This window comes from Clinocottus analis, unplaced genomic scaffold (genome assembly GCF_023055335.1).
Source record: "Clinocottus analis isolate CAN_PGR_092001 unplaced genomic scaffold, fCliAna1.0.p SCAF_23, whole genome shotgun sequence".
Lineage (NCBI taxonomy): Eukaryota > Metazoa > Chordata > Actinopteri > Perciformes > Cottidae > Clinocottus > Clinocottus analis.
Window position 1 is genome coordinate 6,714,349 of NW_027175965.1, and position 19,350 is coordinate 6,733,698.

General features: G+C 42.1%; 1 protein-coding gene across 1 annotated transcript in view; it reads left to right on the forward strand.

Annotated features, from left to right (window-relative positions):
• The window catches only part of raver2 (ribonucleoprotein, PTB-binding 2), a 65,166-nt gene extending 52,959 nt beyond the window's left edge, over nt 1–12,207 (forward strand). Inside the window, exons 8-17 of the mRNA XM_068589711.1 lie at nt 589–671; nt 760–858; nt 1,556–1,667; nt 2,931–3,262; nt 4,657–4,765; nt 5,929–6,110; nt 6,764–6,871; nt 7,282–7,383; nt 8,413–8,631; nt 9,412–12,207. Coding sequence (XP_068445812.1) covers nt 589–671; nt 760–858; nt 1,556–1,667; nt 2,931–3,262; nt 4,657–4,765; nt 5,929–6,110; nt 6,764–6,871; nt 7,282–7,383; nt 8,413–8,631; nt 9,412–9,552 — 1,487 coding nt within the window. The 3' untranslated portion in view covers nt 9,553–12,207. The remainder of the gene's footprint in view (nt 1–588; nt 672–759; nt 859–1,555; nt 1,668–2,930; nt 3,263–4,656; nt 4,766–5,928; nt 6,111–6,763; nt 6,872–7,281; nt 7,384–8,412; nt 8,632–9,411) is intronic.
• The last annotated feature ends 7,143 nt before the right edge of the window (nt 12,208–19,350 follow it).

The window sequence follows — 19,350 nt, forward strand, 5'->3', positions numbered from 1 at the left end:
TTAAATGTTAAACTTTTTCTACCTCGTCTGGAGGAAGCTACCATTAGCCCATTAGTATTGACTTTTACATTTATTGTGAGTGGGCTTTGTGATTCAGAGGAGAAGTATACATTCACACAGCCAAAGATGATGTGTGTGTGTGTGTGTGTGTGTGTGTGTGTGTGTGTGTGTGTGTGTGTGTGTGTGTGTGTGTGTGTGTGTGTGTGTGTGTGTTTGAGTCTGTTTCTATTGTTTGTGAGGAAACTGTCAACTGACATTGTTTTAAACTTAATAAAGACAGACTGTTTGTTTGAAGTTTTATTTTTCGACTGCGTCTTCAACTTCAAAATGAGGTTTAAACTTGAAAAAGTTATGAGAGAGGGAGTTTGTTTTGTAGAAACATAATATCACGATATTGCTTTACTTGCGCTTGTGATAAAAACAGAAAGTGGTTTGATTGTTTGAAATGTTCAACAAACAACTGATGGATGGGTTGTCTGACTAATAATTCTGCTAGTTGAAAAGATGATTGATTCATAATACATCAGTGGGAACGAAATAAACTTCACAAAGGGAAGCGCTGATTGGTTTTTGTTTGTGTTTTTTTAGGGAAGTACGGGCGTCACGGCAGCCTGCCGTTCCTCAGACCTCCTCTCACCACCGCTCTGCTCACGCTGGGAAAAGCTCACCAGGTCCCGATAACACCAACGCCTGTGTGCCATTGTTTCCGTGTGTGTCGATGTGTCCGTTACGATAACGCTCTTCGCCTCTACCTCGCAGAACGCCATGCTGGGTAATGGACTCGTGCTCCAGAACCTCCTGCATATGCAGCTCGCTCAGCAACAACTGCTTCACATCAAAGACAAGCGCATCAGCAGCGTAAGACACCTGTTAGTGTTTGTGTGCGCGGGTGTTTGTTCATTTGCACAGGTTAGCGGCGAGGGTGAGTTGTGGGCACGTGCGTATGTGCGCTCCTACATTCTCGTCTTCAGCACTCGATGCATAATGAATCTAAACAACCTCGAGAATCCCGCAACCTAATTGCTTCTTTCCACGTTCAAAAGGAGGACCTTGCGGCGTTGAAGTTTCCCCGAGTTCGTTTTGATTAGCATATTTTAAAATGTCTATTTGCTTATTTTTTTAATTGTTAAAGTTAAGTTATAAGTAGCAGTGACTGAAGTTGTTTGTACTTGATGTTGTTTTAGAAAACTGGATGATGATGATGACGACTCAGAATCCAGATGATGAGAATCCTGTTAATGCTTTACTTTCTTTTTCTTTACCTCCATCCTTTTTTATCCTGTATATCTCCTGGCTTTTTCTTTTCCACTGTATTCCTGATCATCTTATATGTCTCTCTAAATAATATATGCATCTGCACTAGTGTAGAGGAGAATGTTGAAAAGCAGAAAAGATAATGATGTCAACATTTAGCGTACCGTTCTTTTCTTCTGTCATGTATCTGTCATTTATACTACATGCATGATGCTTGAACCTTTTTCCTGTCTCTCTTCTTCCTCCTCCTTCTTTCTTTTATGTAATCTCTACATAACACATCTCCTTCTCTCCTCCACAGGTCTCCAGTCTGCTCGGGGACCCGTCCAGGCTGCTGATGCAGAAAGCTTTGTCTCTGCGGCATCCGGGCCTTTTGCAGCTGGGGAAAGGCCTCCTGGGGGACTCGCCTACAGGTGAACGACTTGCCGCCATTAATGCAAACTAATGAGACCACAGTGAGACCTGCAGTGCACCGCTCACCAGGTCTATTGGCAATGCTGCGTCCAACACATCTATTTCTGGTTCTTTTAGTCATTTGAAAAATTGTAAGCGCATCAGATTAAATTTCAACATATAGCCAGATTTTCCTTCAGGAAATACGAACATAAACCCAATGCCTCAGCATCCGACAGAGCATTTGTCTTTTCTCAGGTATTGATGATACACATGTAAAAGGATATGTAGATAACTCCTCGTAATAGTGTGTTAATGTGTGTCTGGGCGGTCCTTCTGCACATCCATGAAGGTCTCACATTCGTACATTTTTGTGCTCGTCTCCAGGAAAACGGAATTCAATTTACAATTAAAATCTCCATATGAGAAAAGCTGTGTTGTTTAAAATGGAAATGATGTACCATAGACACTACAAAATGTGTGTATGTGTTCTGAAGTATTTGTGTGTCCCTCTTTGATTGTGTGTGGGTCTGTAATGTGATGCTTTTAACCGCGCATGTGTCTTCTGGGATTGTTCGCTGCAGGCTTGTTAGAGTTGATTCTCTTATTGTGCTGTGGAGACCATTTGTCACAGCAATATTGCATTTACAACACGTGTGATTGTGTGAACACCCTTAGTTTGTGTGTGTGTGTGTGTGTGTGATCTTCTTTAAACGGTGTGCATTTCTGTCTGCATGGGTATTTTGTCCCTGTGTGTGTATATTTGTGTTTATTAAACACTGGAGTGAATGAAGTTTTGGGGGTGTAGAGAGAGAGTAAGTGCTGGGCTGTAAATAAAAATGATAAGTGATGCTCTCCGAGCAGGAAACCCATTCTCAAACATCGCAACCGGCTCTGCAGAGACGGCCGGTCGGGCTGAGCTGTTTCCAGCCAGTCTGAGTGATTTGAGTCTGTTCAGAGGAGACGGAGACATCGATGGTCATCCGTGGAAAGCATTTCTCATGTTTCTCTGTTATCTCCCCTCTCCTCGCTTTCGTTTCCCTTCATTTATTTTCCGTTACTTTATATTGTTCCTCTGTGCTGCTGTTTGGTCTTTCACATATTTTGCTTTCCTTATCTTTACTTTGCTTTTTCCTTTCTATTATTTTTTATCTTTTCCGTTTTGTTTTCCCCCTGTGCATTTCATGTATGTCCTCTGTCTTCCCGTCCTTTACGTTTGCCTCATTCGTCTTTCCTGTTCTCCTCCGTATGCTCATTTTGTTCGCTTTCCTCTCCTCTTACAGAGTTGGGACAGGAGTCGGGTCCGTTGTCCACCCACAATGCCACAGTGGTGGTATCGGCAGCAGGTGTGATGCCGTACCTCCAGCCGGGTCGAGGTGGAGTGGGAGACGGCACCTATTCTATCTCCACAAACCCTTCTGCTTCCTCCTCCGCCTCCTGTGACAGGCAGCCAGCTCCTCCGGGGACCCTGATGAGCTCCCATCCACAGGGGCAGAGCTACTCCCTGGGTATCAGTCACTCAGGCCTCGGGCCGCCTCCACTTAAACCCCCTGGAGGAGTTTATGCGTCAGTAGGCCAGCACAACAGCACCGATAGCTGCCCTCTGGCGAGCATGGTGAGCACAAATAAACACACACACACACACACACAGCAAATACACACCACTGAGTAATGTAACCCTCCTGTTCTGCATCTCACATTATTCATTATCCCTTCGTTATCTGCTGTCGCTGAAAGATGTCTGCGCGCCTGGTGTTTATACTCTGTAAATGGGAAACAAACAATTCCAGCCAATTAGCAGCGAGGAGCATTTATGCTCGTGCGAGACAGAGAAAAGACCGTGGATGGATGAAGAAACATGCAGTGGGAGTGACGTGATATTAGGCTTAAAGAGTGAAGCTAAAGCTACATGCCAAACGTTAGCATCTTCACCAGCTGGTGATTTATTTAAATGTTTTGTTTATTTTTTATGATTATTTATTGTATTGCAATAGTAGAGTTGAGTAGAGCTGTAGCCATAGTCCATATGCAAGTTATATACATATTTGTTCAGGTATCTTTTGCATTATGTTTATATGTATATTTGTATTTTTCTGGTCTATTTCATGTATTTCTATTTCCTCTTAATTGTATGCACCGACCAAATTCCTTGTAAACTTAGACATTTTGTGACGTTTGTCATCCAACGCAATTAACAGATCCATCGATATTATAAATAATTGATTGTTGCAGCTCTTCTCTCTTTCCTCCCATCTGTTTCTTCTGGACAAATATTTATTCCAGATTTCGCCTCATCAGGGCTTCAAAACACACATTGAGTGAGCGTATGAATAACAGCCTCAGTCCCTCAAGTGCTCTCCCTTTGGGAAATTCCCATAATGCACTTCTTTCTCACCCTGGTTTTCTAATACAGTCTGAGCTTTCTGTGTGTCTACCTTCCTGCTCACATGTACTTTTCTGCACACACTGAATAACTGTCTGCCTTTCTGCTCCCCTTCGTGTCTTCGACTCCACCCGTTTTAAATATAGCGCCGCTATGCTAACATCCTCATCCGTAATAAGCCGGCGTACAAAGATAATCAAAGGGCTAAAGTTCTGAGGGGAAGAGATTCCCGTCCCAGCGCTGTCTTCTCGAAAGTGTCTTTAATGGAGGGAAAGTGTAATTAAACAGAGTCCAATCCTCCCAGGTTTCCACCGCCTCTCCAGCACTCCATCACACTCTTTACATTCGAATCCCTTTGTCAACGTCGGTATGTTGATGCGGTTGAGAGGAAATTCACTTTCGCAGTTGCAGAGCCTCGGGTTTTATTTTTTTTTGCGACCCCAGCTGTAATCCAAATCCAAGTTCTGAGTGAAGACAGAATGGATGCAAAGCTGTGGATCAGAGGTTGATGGTTCAGACGGACCAGTAATGAAATGTGTTTCAAAACTTACTGATTGGCTTTTCTTTGACCTGCAAGACGTGTGAACCCTCACTAATACCATATGAGTCTGTTTCTGTGTTGTCAGGTAAGCGGTGGCCAGGGCTCCCTGTTGGGTGATCCTCCTAAAGAAGTCCGACTGCCCTCCAATCCTTATCTCAACCTGGCCAGTGTGATGCCGGGGGTGGTCCTGCAAGGTGAGCGCACAGACGCACAACACATGAAACACTTTTTAAAATCGTATTCTAACTGATGTGCAATCAGCGGCATTAAGGGAACTCTTTCCCTGACTTTAGATACAGATGTTTGTGGTTCTAGTGGAAACTGTGTGAATGAATATAATCAAACGACCAGTTTTTGAAAGTAACCAGGGTTACCACACAGTAACCAGGGTCCTTTATCAGCAGAAGGGACTATTTAACCATTGTTTTGTGCAGATTCATGGGACGGTGGTCAGTAGTCGAGGTCTTTTCTTGACATGTTGACATTGGAGAGCCACCACAAACCTTCTGGAGCTACATGTTGAGAAACAAGGAGAGGTCCAAAGTGATTTTACTGATCAAGAAATAATTCCGCTTCATCCTGGATTAGACTCCCAATCAACTGGGACTTGTCTTGTCTTAACTTGTCTCTTTGTTGCCCTGCAGCTCACCTCTTACAGAAGCGTATTATGTCCTCTGACACTTACTCAATTCATTCGATTTTTTGATGTCCAGGAAACACATTTGGTTGGTTTAGGAACAAATAATTTCACCTCTATTGATCAAATAAGAATGTATCTTTGGAGTATACAAGAATAACTGTCTGTCGTGTAGGATTTAAAGATGTCTCTACACAGTTTATTGCAACAAGGCAGCTGTGGTCAGCTTGGTTCTACAGCGATCCAGCCTCACATCAAATACACATGTTTATTTGTATGAAAATGTGCACCGACGCTTTGGAGGTGCAGATTGCTTTGCCTGTGGACATCCAGGCTCTATCTCATGCTAAGCTAAGCTAACTGACTCCTGTTCTCATACTTCACGTACTACTAACGCACTGCTTCTGTGTCACACCAACGAATCACCCCCGAGCAGAACGAGGATTGTTTGGTGCGCACCGAAGACACAGGTCATCTGTGGAAAAAGGGGGGCTGATGCTCCAGGAGTGGTTAACTGTTGTTCATCTAAACCGACTACAGCTGCCGTCCTCCATGAAGGTGCAAGCTACAAAAGGTCTTAGAGACAAGTTTCAAGGGCACGAACAGATTTCTGTCGGAGTAGTCCTTTGAGATTATTTGCAGATACATACGTAAACGTATGTTCGTGTGATTACCTCACAGCATCTTCTAACCCTCTGCGCCTCCTCCGCCGTTGCTCAGGGTCAGTGGGGAGTAAAGTCCAGGGAGGACCGCCCGGCTCCGGGATGTACGGCAGCTCGGTAGCTCCGGTGGTCTCGCAGGGCTCCGGCTCCTTTTCCCACAACGCGGCAGCTACAACCACAGCCCAATACAGCACCGATACCTCCACCGAGTACAGCCAATACAACCAGGCCTACACACAGGTACCACAGCTCACACTCAGACACACTCAGCACGGATCCAAAAAAACGGAGAAGCACAGTGACGGATGGATGGACGTTCACAATTGCGTTTCTTGGTCCTGAATTGTCTGAGAGAGGGACGACGGCTGAGGAGATGATCAGTGGATGGATGCATAGTGAGGAGATGGATGGGAGCAGAAGTGACAGAGTGAGGTGTAACTACGGCAGGCAGGGTGGAATTAGTATGTATATTTGGACAGACAGTATGAGAGCGAGTTTGGCACAGAGCGCCACGTCTTTCCATCTGTCCCTGTTCCCGTCGTCTCTCTCCGAAGGAGCCGTAAAGCCTCCTACTGGCTGTTTGTCTCTCTTACTTCCTCTGCTCTTGTCGTAGTTCTGCTCCCTCCAGCAAGCAAGTGACACATCCGATAGTTGCGGCACGATGCAAACCCAATTTGAAATGTTAATTATAATCTACCCATCCAAACGGATGAATCACGATTAGAGGACCAATAAAACGCTCGGTTTAATTCGTCTGGAAGGACGAGACAAAGGAGAGGAACAGAGGAGAGACGTCGGCAGGAGTGAAGGTTAATGCATGACAAAGAAAGACACGAAAATTAGTGAGCAAACATTCATTTATCTGCAGTGGATGTTTGCTGTGTGTGTCGTAGGAGGCCATGCAGCAGTGGTACCAGCACTATCAAGCACAAGCTCACAGCTACGCCACCGCCGCTCCACAGGACAACACGGCCACAGACTACAGCAAGGAGCACACACAGGTAACACACACTCATTTGTAACTTGCTAAATTATGGCCACCATTTTTTGTGTTGTTTTTTTTTCAGCAAAAAGTGGAAGAGTCGGTTTCATTTTTATTTATTTTTTGTTTAATGTTCCCACACATCACATTTGGGATAGTTGGGTTATTCGCTTCACATCCCAGAAAACAGGATCCTCTGATTGTGAAGGCAGCTCATTATATCTTTTATCTTTTAGAAAGTGAAGCTATAAATCAGGAGAAAACACACAAAATTCACCAAATTCTTCAAAAAAAATATTTTTAACCTCTTAAATTATGTCTTATAGATATAAACAACTTCCTTAAAATGCACTTAAAAGAGGAAACAACTTAATATCCTTAATATACACAACTAAATAATACTTGTAAATGAACCTTCTTGTGTTTTAGCCTCCTCCAGTTTCGACCTACGGGGATTACAATTCCTACATGCAGGCGGTCACTCAGTACTACTCCCAGCCTGCAACAGCAAACCAGGCCTACGGCAGCAAGGTACACACACACACACACACACACACACACACACACACACACACACACACACACACACACACACACACACACACACAAAAGACTAAAATAATTCTAACCCCCAGGACCAAAGTCTTAACCTTCAAAGAGCAAAAGCCGACATGCCAAAATGTCTTCACTGTGGTGGTCACACAGAAATGCAGATGCTCATCACTTAAGGTCAGAGCCCTGCATGTGCCAGGGAGGATTGACACTTGATTAAAGTTATAAATATATCATTTTTCACTGAAATTAGTGAAGTTCTCGGCCTCAAAAGTGCAAGTTTGAGGCAGTTCATGACTTCCTGGCAGAAGTTATTGATCGAAGAACTGACAGTCGCTCTTTAAAACAAGTGAAACGGCATTGAGGATCTGAGACGCAGCCCTCAGAGCCGCAGGCGGTTATTTACATGCCGTTTGTCTGTGACCTTTCTCTGAAGACACCGATACCCTGTTAGAGGGAACGCATCACTCCGCACCCAGCAGCTGATAGCAGACCTCTCCACACACTCTGAGCAGCCAGAGCCTGGCTTATCACCTGCTGCAGTCCAAGTGTGTGCGCGTGTGTGCGCGTGTGTGTGTGTGTGTGACACAAGTGTTTGCTTGAAGATGCAGCCAGAGTTGCATTCTAGTCTGCTGAGCTCACTGTTGGTGGAGAAGAGGATATCTTGGAGAAAATGACACAATAGGTTCCTGGAATAAAGTTACTTCCTGGTATTAAACTGTAAAATATGTCGACTTTGAAGCGTTTAGATTTGACAGATTGTCCTCAAGAAAGACATACACAAGACCCGATAACACCAGACAGCACGCGAGTGACGCTAGTGGCAGTGAGAATGAGTTAACACAAAAAGAAAGTCAGTTCATTTCAACAATATTGACCTTACAATGTAAGAGATTTGGGGAAAATTTCCCTTATTGCATCTTTCTTGACTTGCAGTCTTAAGACAGTCAACCACCTGTCATTCAATGTATGTGTGTGTGTGTGTGTGTCTTTGTGTGTGTCTTTCAGGAGGTAGAGGTGTGTAAGCCTCTCGGTGTCTCTCTGCACGCGGTCAGTAACGGCTCCGCCCCTCCACCGGCCGTCCTGCCGGCCGCCGCCGTGCACCCCGCCTACAGCACCCTGCCTTTAATGCCCGGCTTCCTCGGGGCGCCGCATCCGGCGGCGGCCACGCCAAACCCCGTCGCACACGCACACACCGCCGCCACGGACTGGAACACCTACTACTATGTAAGTGCACACTCTGATACGGCTGTGACGCTGTTACTACATCTGGGAACGTAACTAAGTCAATGTACTCAGGTACTGTACTTAAGTACAACATTAAGGTACTTTACCGATCATACCTCTAGTCCACTACAGTTAGGAGAAATATTGAGGGGGAACAAACAAAGACACTACGATAGATTACACTAGACCCAGCAGTATATGCTGTATTGCTTATTTGAATATTTTATCCACCACATCTAAAATACAGCATGTGACACTTTTAGGACTGTGTTTTTTCCTGTGAGCACACTGACAAAATCCAAACATCTCATATTGTAGTTAATGTTTGTGTTACTGGCTAGATTTGTGTGATAAGATAATCCTTAAAGACAATGTGATGAATATTAGCACAGGCTGTTTTGTGTACACATGAGTAATTCTGTTCTGTATGAGTGGTCAGCAGCTTTTGGCAGAAGAATAAACATAAACTGACATGTTTTGAGACAATCCACAAAGTTTGGGACGGATGGAGCTGGTGGATCTCTCGCCGCCTCTTTCACACTCAGGATGTTTGCATTGCGGTCAAATTCCACGAATTCCAATCTCTTTATTTAGTTTATCTTCACTTTTTCAGTGTGAGAGGTTCATGAACATTGTGATAAAAACGCTGTAGATTTAAAAAAAAAAATCTAATCTCTCTTTTGAAACATTTAAAAATACAAATATTGCAACAATAACCACACAAAAGTGAGTTACAACACGCTGTTTCTTCACCTCCATCATCCCTCTCTGTCTCTTCAGAACCAGACGAGGGGCCATAAGAGGGAGTACCCTCAGCTGGCGGTGCAGGAAGTGACATCATCAGATGGCGCCTACATCGGGCAGCACTCCCAGGGTCTGGGTGGGCAGTACGCCGACTACTTTAAGAGGAAGAGGCTCTAGTATGAACCAAACCACCTTACAGCCTAAAGCTTATGGAGGGAGGCACACACAGCGTCCGCTGGATGTCACAGCTCCCTCTAGTGGCCTTTCTATGGCTGCCATTTTGCATCCCCATCGTAGGTATTGAGTTTAATAGAATTTGGGGTTGCATATGGCTCAAATGAAAGCAAGCCATAGTGCTCTTTGATCCTGGCACGTATGTACACACACACACACACACACACACACACACACACACACACACACACACACACATAGACACAAACACAGTGTTGCTTTTGTCCTGTTCAAGCCTTAACTCTTTAACTTAAAACTGTCGTTTCTCAGTCAATGTGTCGAACCGTAATCAACTACTATTATCTCGTGACTTTTTTTCTAATATAATGTAAACTAAATTATACTGTATCTGTACGTATAAGCTGCTTTTGTACCTGCAGCCAGGCGACCTGTCCTCGTGCCTGCTGTCTTTTGGACTGGACTCTCCGTCGCCGTCTGACTCTCTATGCTTTGATTCGTCGGTCCAACTGACTTCTGTTTGTTCTTCGCTTCAGTGTCTTTTCTCTCTTCCTGGTATCGCCCAGGTTTCTTTTATAGTGAAGTAGTGGGTGTGTGCGTGGGTGGGTGCGCGCGCGTGCGTGTGTATGCGTGTGTGTGTTTATGCGTGTTGTCTCTGTAGGAAGTGTCAGCCATTTCAATCCCAAGGTTTGGGAGCACATCAGGTACAAAAAGGGCCTGAACCAATCAAAGCCCTTAATTGTGGTGACTTTACAATAGCTTCCCTCAATGAAAGGACCCTTCTTTATAAAGACTGGACAGGAAACGAAAGGCTGGTGTAAATACAGTGTGTAATACAGAATATATAAAGCCATGCGTAACAGACAATATCACATTTAATGGACCTTCCCCTGCTCTGATATGAGTGTATTGTACTACATGATTTTTTTGTATCTGTTATTCTATACCGTTATATATTTGTAATATAATATTATAATATTCCAAGGCAATTTATTAATATTGAAATTGTGTTGACTTAAATGTAGTTGGATGGTTTTTAACATTTAAGCCAAATATTAGGGCGCGGTCCATTCCCTCCTCTATCTGTTGTAACACATGAGAGGGTTTTCATGAAGATCTGTTCCAACAGCTTTACTTCCATTTCCATGTACCAATAAAACATTTTAACAGATTTCAGACCGTGAGTTGGTCCCAAATCCATACTACATACCGACTTAAAGTTTGTACGTCGTTTGCACTTCTAATGGAGAAGTTTTCTGCAGCTCAAAAAAAATAAAAATGTCACCTGGCTCCAGAAACAAACATTAGATTTTATGACAAACATTTCTCTTTCTCTTGTATTGTGTTGCGTAGCGTTCATGATGCACAAGTTCCTGTGACTATATAATAGTAAAGTATGTGTTGGTGTACTGACTGCAAAAGACAGTACACGGTAGTACTGTATTACAGTTAGAATACACTGTGTACAGCTGGTATGTAGTATGAGATTGGGACACGGTCTTTATCTTCTGAAGGATTGTACCATCTTCAAAACCTCCTATAAACAGCCACTGTGCGTGTTTGATTTCATGGGAGTTGGTAGAAGAAGAAAAAAAGCAAAGCTGATTTCTTTCCAACTATTTTTACAACTGATTTTATATTCTTTGTGAAAACCGACTTCTTCAGGATGTTTCGTTTGTTTTCTTAGAGCAGAGGCTGTGAACTTCATCACTTCACCTCCAGAGGGTTTGATGCTCGTTACAAAGGAGAAGGCTTCGACTTTCCACACAACAGCACGGACACTGGTTCTGTACCCGCACAAACCGGCAATAACTAAGGCTCCTACTACTGTAGAAAACTGAATGTACAATGTTTATTTTCTAGTGTAAATTATTCCCACCATTGTGTATATAGATATACACACACATAACATTTTAGACACTTGTTGAAACCTTTTTTTCTTCTTTGTATGTGTCTGTTTTTTCTGCTCGCGGGTGTCCATCACACTGTGAAACCCGATGGCGGGCGAGATCAGATGATGCTGGTACCCCGGTGTATGTGATGCTGGTACCCTGCTGTACGTGATGCTGGTACCCTGCTGTACGCGGTGGTGTGAGGAAGGTTGTACATGATGTTTATTGTTGAGCGTCAGCGCCGACCCGCTCATTAAGTAGGAAAAAAAAACAATAACTAAAGGGCAAAACATAATAATCTGTTCTTTGTCCCTCTTTGTTGTCTCGCTAGCTGTTTGCGCTTCATCCGATTACGCGTCTGCTCACTCGATTCTACGGTGACGTACGTCATGGTATCGCTTTCACTTCGTAAAGAATTGAACGTGCGACTGTGACGGATTGTTGACGATGATGAATGATGAGGACAGTATGGAGAAAAAAGTATTCGCAGGCAAAAACACACAATATATTGTGCTCAATATTTGTACAAATACAAGCAGTGAAAGGACGAGGAGCTGCCGATCAAAGCCTGTTGTGTGTCCTTTGAGTGCTTGTGTGTGTGTGCACATATTTAACACAATTACTTTCACACTTTCTCTTTTTCTTTCAATGACTTCCCTTTTTGTTCTTTTGTGTTACTGATTCAGGAATACTTTGAATGGACTTATTATATCTGACTCATAAACTCTCCATCGTGTACAGTCATTGTTAAACTTATATATATATATATATATATATATATATATATATATATATATATATATATATATATATATATATATATATATATATATATATATATATATATATATGATCCTAAAACTGAGTTTATATACATCACTAATTATATCATAAACTTTATATTTATTCATTCAGTCCCAAATAATAAGTATAATTCATTATTATCTTAATAATATACCCTGCAAAATATTGTTTCAGTTAATTTATCACAATATTGTTACATGCCAGACAATTAAAAGACAACATATGTAATTTATGCATGATTACAACAGACCATCGCCATCGCTGTGTAACGTTTCAAACACCAATACCCATAATGCACAAGCACATACCAATCAAATATGTAATTTTAGGGAGGAAATTCCTTGTATATTAAACATATACACAGCTAATATATCAAAGTGTGGACAGATCTGTTTCTAGTTCTGCTTCTTGTCATTTCTTATAAATCATTTAAACACTTTAAACTCTTTGAACTCATCTCATCGTCTCCTCTGCTGTTCTGCACCAACACCTGAATTGTCTGTTTGTTCATTATTCTCTCCTGAAATTGCAAATTAATCTCATTTCAGGGGAAAGGCGAGAAATCCAGTTGATTTTCCAGTCGTGTTGAAAATGAAAAGTTGTTCAGAAAGAAACCCTTTCGAGGGGCGTCTCGCTGCGTCTGCTGTTACTGTCCAACCCGTTCTGCATTTCACCCTCAGCAGTTCGTTGGTATTGATTTGATTCTCCGTACCACGCTTCCATCAGCCGGATCCCTCCTGAATCAAACCTCACCACGGGCACATTTCATGCCGACGCGTCCCATCTGGACTGCTTGTTCGTCTGCTCGGAGCCTCCGTTTGATTTGCTTCGCGGCGTGAGCGGATGAAAAAAAAAAAAAGTAGGCAGCCGGCCTCCAGAGGGTTCTCTCTCACCTCCAGCCCTCTAAAAAAATAAGACAGGATACGATGTCTGTGTGTGTGTGTGTGTGTGTGCGAGTGTGTGTTTAGACGAGCGACGGGGGCCGCTGTGTTTGTGGACGTGAACTGCTGAGGCGGCAGAAACGCCGTGAGCCCGTCTGTCTCCCGGTCGGACTGTCTGCCACCACGGAGTCAGGTACTCAAGTCCACCATGCCGGAATTATTTTAATGGCGTCAGCGTTTTCTCTGCATAATGTGTCACCTGCTAAAACCATGGCTCTGTATACTCAGGAGTTGCGTGTGAATGCGCGCGTGTGTGTGTGTGTGTGTGTGTATAGCTCTAATCTGGCAAATCTAGATTTGAGAGTGCCAAGGGAAATATTCCTAAACATTCGAGGACAGACTCAGGAATGTAACTGATGCTTCGGGACCTCCAGGAGTTCACCTGCGAAACCAGACTGTCTGTCTTCCACTTTTCACCCTCACACCCTGATTATTGCACGTCGGCTCGTTTTGTTCGCGTTCCTCCTCGTTGTGTTGATCGTATTCCCATCCACCAGTAAAGCCCAACCTGGTGTCTGGTCTGGTTATTGATTATTTATTTGACAACCATGTGCATGATCTGCTGGAGCCGGTTTGCCAGAAATTCGTTGCTTAGCACATTTTCTGGTTCTTTTATTCTGACAAACATTTGGACACGACCACACGCTTTGTCACGCAGTCACCCGATAGCTTTTCACATCACGAGAGTTGAACTGAAACTGTCCTGCAGGTGTGTGTTTCTGTTTCACAACCTCGGCAGGTAATGTGGGTTAGGAGAGACGGGCTGAGAAAGAGACCACAACTCGAGCTGCCTTCAGCCTGTAGGGATGGTTTTTTGTGTGTCTTTTTTCAGGCTCTTGCATGTTGCAGGCACCTGTAGAGCTGACACACACCTACACAGACACACACACAGGAAGCGTTTCCTCTCTGCTCTGGTATTTGTATCAGCTGGACTCTCACACAACCTCGTGTGATCCGGATCCAAATGAATGCATCGCCGTCCTCGTGTTTTCCTGCTCATTGGCGTCGCTCTCGTGGAGTAAATTGTGTCTTCAGAGAAAATGACGATACGTTTAACTTTTTCTTTTGAGCTCAAGACAATTAACAAACATCTTCCCCGGTGGACAGACATCTGCTCCCGAACCTGTCAATCACAAACTATCTTGTGGTTTCTTGACAAGTAATCCCATTAAATCGCCTCAAAGCACAGTGAAAGGATACGACTGAGGATATTCTGTGTGTCGACAAATCACATTTAAAAAATGATCATCAGTTTATTGATGATTTGAGTCTTTTGTGGGGATTTATTGACACTAAGAGGTATATTGAATAACCGACTCTGAGGAGCTCAGCACCACACGTCCATCCTGTTGTAGCGCTAACCGGAAGTCCCCTTGATTTGAGTCTTTTGATGGGATTTGTTGACACTGAGAATATATAGAATACACACAAACCTATCCTTTCAGTTCACTGACAGTCTGGCCAGAACATTTCCCGTCAGTATTCGCGGCTTCGGCTTCTGTGACTGTTGAATCAGGACAAAGCAAATGTTCAGAGTCTGTTTTTCAAAACTGAAAACTTCCTTGAGCGATGGATCAAGAGGGCTTCACCCTGGCAAGAGACATCTCAGCTTTTTTTTAAATGTATTAATCTGAATTCGAAGGGGATCAAAGTTGCTCTCCAGGTTTTCTTTTTTTTTTTTGACTTACATATTCAATAAATTGCTCCGGTGAGCCGTTGTTTGCATGGCATGGTCCGGATCCATACGAGAAGCCAGAGCAGGCTGTAAATAATGAAGGCGAGGAATGAAAGCCGCTGTTTGTTTGGTGTTTGGAAGCCTTGACGTGTTCTGTACACAGAGGGACACGAGGAGGTCGGATACAGCTGAGCTTCGATGTTCACACTTGACCGAGAAAATAACAGTTTGATTAAACCTCTCTGGTGTTGGATGAGGAGTTCCTCCTCTTCTTCCTCCTCTTCTTCCTCCTCCAGCCGTCCACTGTCAACATTGTGAGCAGAAGGTGTCTTTATTCATTCAGTCTCTCGTCTTCATGTTTTGGTTCTTCGTGTACCAGCAGAGATGTTACGCGTTCATATAGATAAAGGATCTAGATTCATGTACTTTGGATCTGGCACACGCTCGGCATCGGGGAGTTGAGGTCTGGGGTTAACTCTGGGATAAGTTATTTGAAATGATGACGTTAATATGTTGGCGAGAGCGGCCTGAAGCTAAACCCCCCCCCCCCCCTCACTAGTTTCAGTCAGTATTTTCAGTCTTTTAAGGAAATGCCTTCATCGGCTCCATCCCTCAAGAGAGGCGAACCCCTGCGTTAGGACACAGCTGATGCCATGAGAAGAAAATATTAATGCTTTTTGTCGTTTCATTACACAAGTTACACTTCTTTTAATCTTTTCTCATCGCTAACGTCAGTCGTTCAATCAGCTTATTGTGTCTTATTTAAGAAAAATGGAAGCCTTTCGTTGTAGTTTTTGTAGTTTCCCAGGTCATTCTGTTCCTGTGCTGCAGGTCCCGTTGTGTGTTTCTCAACAAAGGACTACTTATTTGTGATGAATTGATAGATATATATCTTGTATTTCACTGATGTTGCAAAATGATCTTCAAAACCTGCCTCCAGCAGTTTCAGTGTGATAAAATAACTGGGGAGGAAAACATGTTTTATATCTGTTGCTTAAGTAGAATATCTTTATTAGGGGGGATGTTGAGTGAAGAAAGTCGTATCTATATTATTTTTCTGTCACATATTAACATACACAGCACAAACAAAGCCTGCATACGCACGTGAAGAGGGCCGATGTACCGCTGGTCATCAGTTCAGGATCCGTCTGTTTCTGCCTGAACTGCAGTCTCAGCTGATTTGTGTTGCTCTTCATTTTTATTATTACAAATATTTTGAAATAAGAATATTTATTTATTTTTTTGGGGGGGAAAGTGCTCATTAGCATCAGACAAGAAAATAGCATTTGTAGTCTTGTGTTGAGTAGTTGTGATTTTTTGTTTGTTTGTTGTAGAATCAGTTCAGGTTGATGCGCTTCAGTGTGTTGCCATTGTGCCGGTTTGTATTCTGCATATTACACAGGGTCCGTGGTGAGGCTGGACTTTGCAATAGTGAATGACTGCGTGTGTGTGTGTGTGTGTGTGTGCGTGTGCGTGTGTGTGTTGATCACAAAGCTTTGCAATACTGAAGTATCTCTGGTTTCCTAACAGTTTCATGGCTGTAGGTGAATCTCGATGTGTCACGCTTCTTCCTTTGTAAACAGTTTTTGCTTTTTAAGTATGTGGATTTTTTTTTTTCCTGACCTGAAATATACTGTAGATTTTGCAAACATTTTATACGCGATGACATTGCTCTTGTTTTACTGTGAATAAGGTACTTCTAGAACAATGTTAGCATGCATACTTACAACTGTAATACATAGAACTGTAGTTCAGTAGTTGATCAAATCATTTTGGACTGACCGAAAAAACACAACGTTGATTTTATTTATTTATTTCATTGTGTATTTATGGATACTTTTACTTTCCATAATTCATACATTCGTCTTATTTTTTGGAAAATATATAAAGCTTTCTTTTCTCTTGTTTTGAGCAGAAGGAATTGTCTTTTACATTCCTAAATAAAATGTGGACTGCGGCGCAACTTTGTCTTCTTTACGGTCCTCTTTGCTTCTGCCTGCATGTGAAATACAACCGACCATTTCTGGAAATCATAATAATCTATGGCTGAGTGAAATTTTACGGCTAACAAAAAAACAACAACTTGTGCTTAAACCATTTTACGGACAAAATATACCTTTTAGAAATGTTCTGGTAATGGAGGATTATTAAGAAAACATTACAAATAAAATGCACACATTAATCATAAATGGCGCTGTATAGTATATTTGTACTTGAAATATCTAATACATAACATAACAACTTTGTGTGCCGTCCCTATTCTTTTATAACACAATCAGCAGCAATGGCACTTGGCTCTTTTTATAGGAATATAATGTGAAACACCTCAAATAATTGATAACATTTATTTGTCAAACCCAATATCACAAATTTGAACAAACAGGAAGGTGTTTTTTTTTCTCGAGAAAAACAACGTCCTGTTTCGGTCACGCCCCCACTTCTGGTTAAGCCCCGCCCCTCCCCCAAAATGTACCCAAAAAAATCCTAAATAAAATACACTCAAACTATTTGCATTTCTAGATATCATAGAGGTAAATAAAAACTGCTTTATTTCTAAATGCTCAGAATTAGTTTTTATCCTTATTTTCCATTTCCTTCCTGACTGGATGTTTTAATATTTGAATATTGAGTCCTACGATACAGAATAAGCTTGCACTCTTTCTTCAAACTGTTGCTACTCACCAGAGGCAACACATTTGAATCATTGTTGGATCCACATCTCGTTCCTCTCCATCATCGGGCCGATCTTCCTCAGGTCATGGAGTGTTTCCCGGGTGTGTTGATGAGGCTTTCGGGTCACACGTCTCCTCCTTCATAAGATCGCTGTCATGCCTCCTAACCGTTTCCTCCACCTTCTTTTCTTGGAGCTGATCAAAGAAATTGGTCAGCGAGTCCTTGGATTTCCAAGAGGATTTACTCTGATTTGCTTGGGGTGAGCCTCGCGTCGCTGTCCTTCAGTTCACACCTGCGTGGCTCCTCCTACTGAGGGAGAAGTGGATTGGAGGTTAACGTCCACGTCTTCCAGCGTGTTTTCTGTTGGACTTTAGTGGTTTTGTCTACTTAATCCTGTTAGTTTTCTCTTGCTAAATACACTTTGAATCATCTCTGAGTATTTCCCAACATACCAACAGATTATATGCTGCCTCGACGGCTCCATCATACCGTCATGGATTCTGTCTTTTGCTCTTATTGTTACTGGATACCAGTTTGAATACATCCATGGAATGATTTCTTAGTATTTCAGTGATATAAGCGGTTACTTAAGACCCCAAGAAACTTAAAGAAATGTCACTGTAGATAGTATGTTGAAAAAACAAGAAAGTATGTCCCAAAAAGTTTTTAAAATGTTGAAAATAGATAACATTACGAAAATATTAATATCACAGTGTCAAAAGAATCATATTATACTGTATGGAAAAAAGCCACATTAGTATATGTTGAAATAGTATAGATTTACATTTGGACACAAATGGAACACAAGATACACAGAGTTTATTTGTATTTTTCATTGTGTATGGATACTTTCTTTCCATAAGTCATACTTTCATCTTATTTTTTGAAAAATATATATATTTCTTTTCTCTTATTTTGAGCAGAAGGAATTGTGATTTACATCCCGAAACCTAATGAAGTGCTACTTTGTGTTTTCCCCCTTCACAGTAAAAGCCATATCATTTATATAAACAACAATTAACTGTTTCTCGAAATCATGACAATCTTTGACTCATGGGTGTGATTTTGCGGCTCGCATCGACTGATGGATTTAAAACAGAAAAAAAACCTTCTGCTCAAAACCATTTCACATACACATGGACACAATACACTTTAAAAAGTGCTCTGGCATATTGGTGGATTAAAAAAGAAAAAACATTACAAATACAATGTACATACATAATCATAACAGTCACTGGAAGAATGAATATACTTCTAACCAAAAAGAACAAATGGAGATAAAATGCCATGTGCATCATCAATGATTATTCTTTCTTACTTCAAACCCGTTAACCATCTTTAGTCCGTTCATTCAAAGCATTAGGGAGCGGAAAGTGAAGGGATACTGCCCTCAAGTGTATTTCGTAGGTACTTATCTTAATGTCTCCCTCAACTAACAACGTGCTGTATATTTGATTTATTCCACTAATCAGATGCATATAGTTCTCAATAAAAGTTTTGTTACACTTAACTTGAGCGATTATAAACTGAACCCCCTCAAACAATCAGAGAACCGTAACAGTGCAAAGATGATTCCTGGTGGTTGGAAGAGGATGAAACCACGGATGATGATTGCAGAGACAAAAGGGTCACAGAAAACATTTAGATTTCCTGTTTCTTTGCAGATGCAACTCAAACCGCTCCTTAACAGAGAAAGTCTGCTCGCTTTGCTCCCGCTCAAAGGGATTCACCTGTGGATTATTTTCTTGGTCGATTGGTCTATAAAATATCTGAAAAGAAATTGTGAAACAAGCTCGTC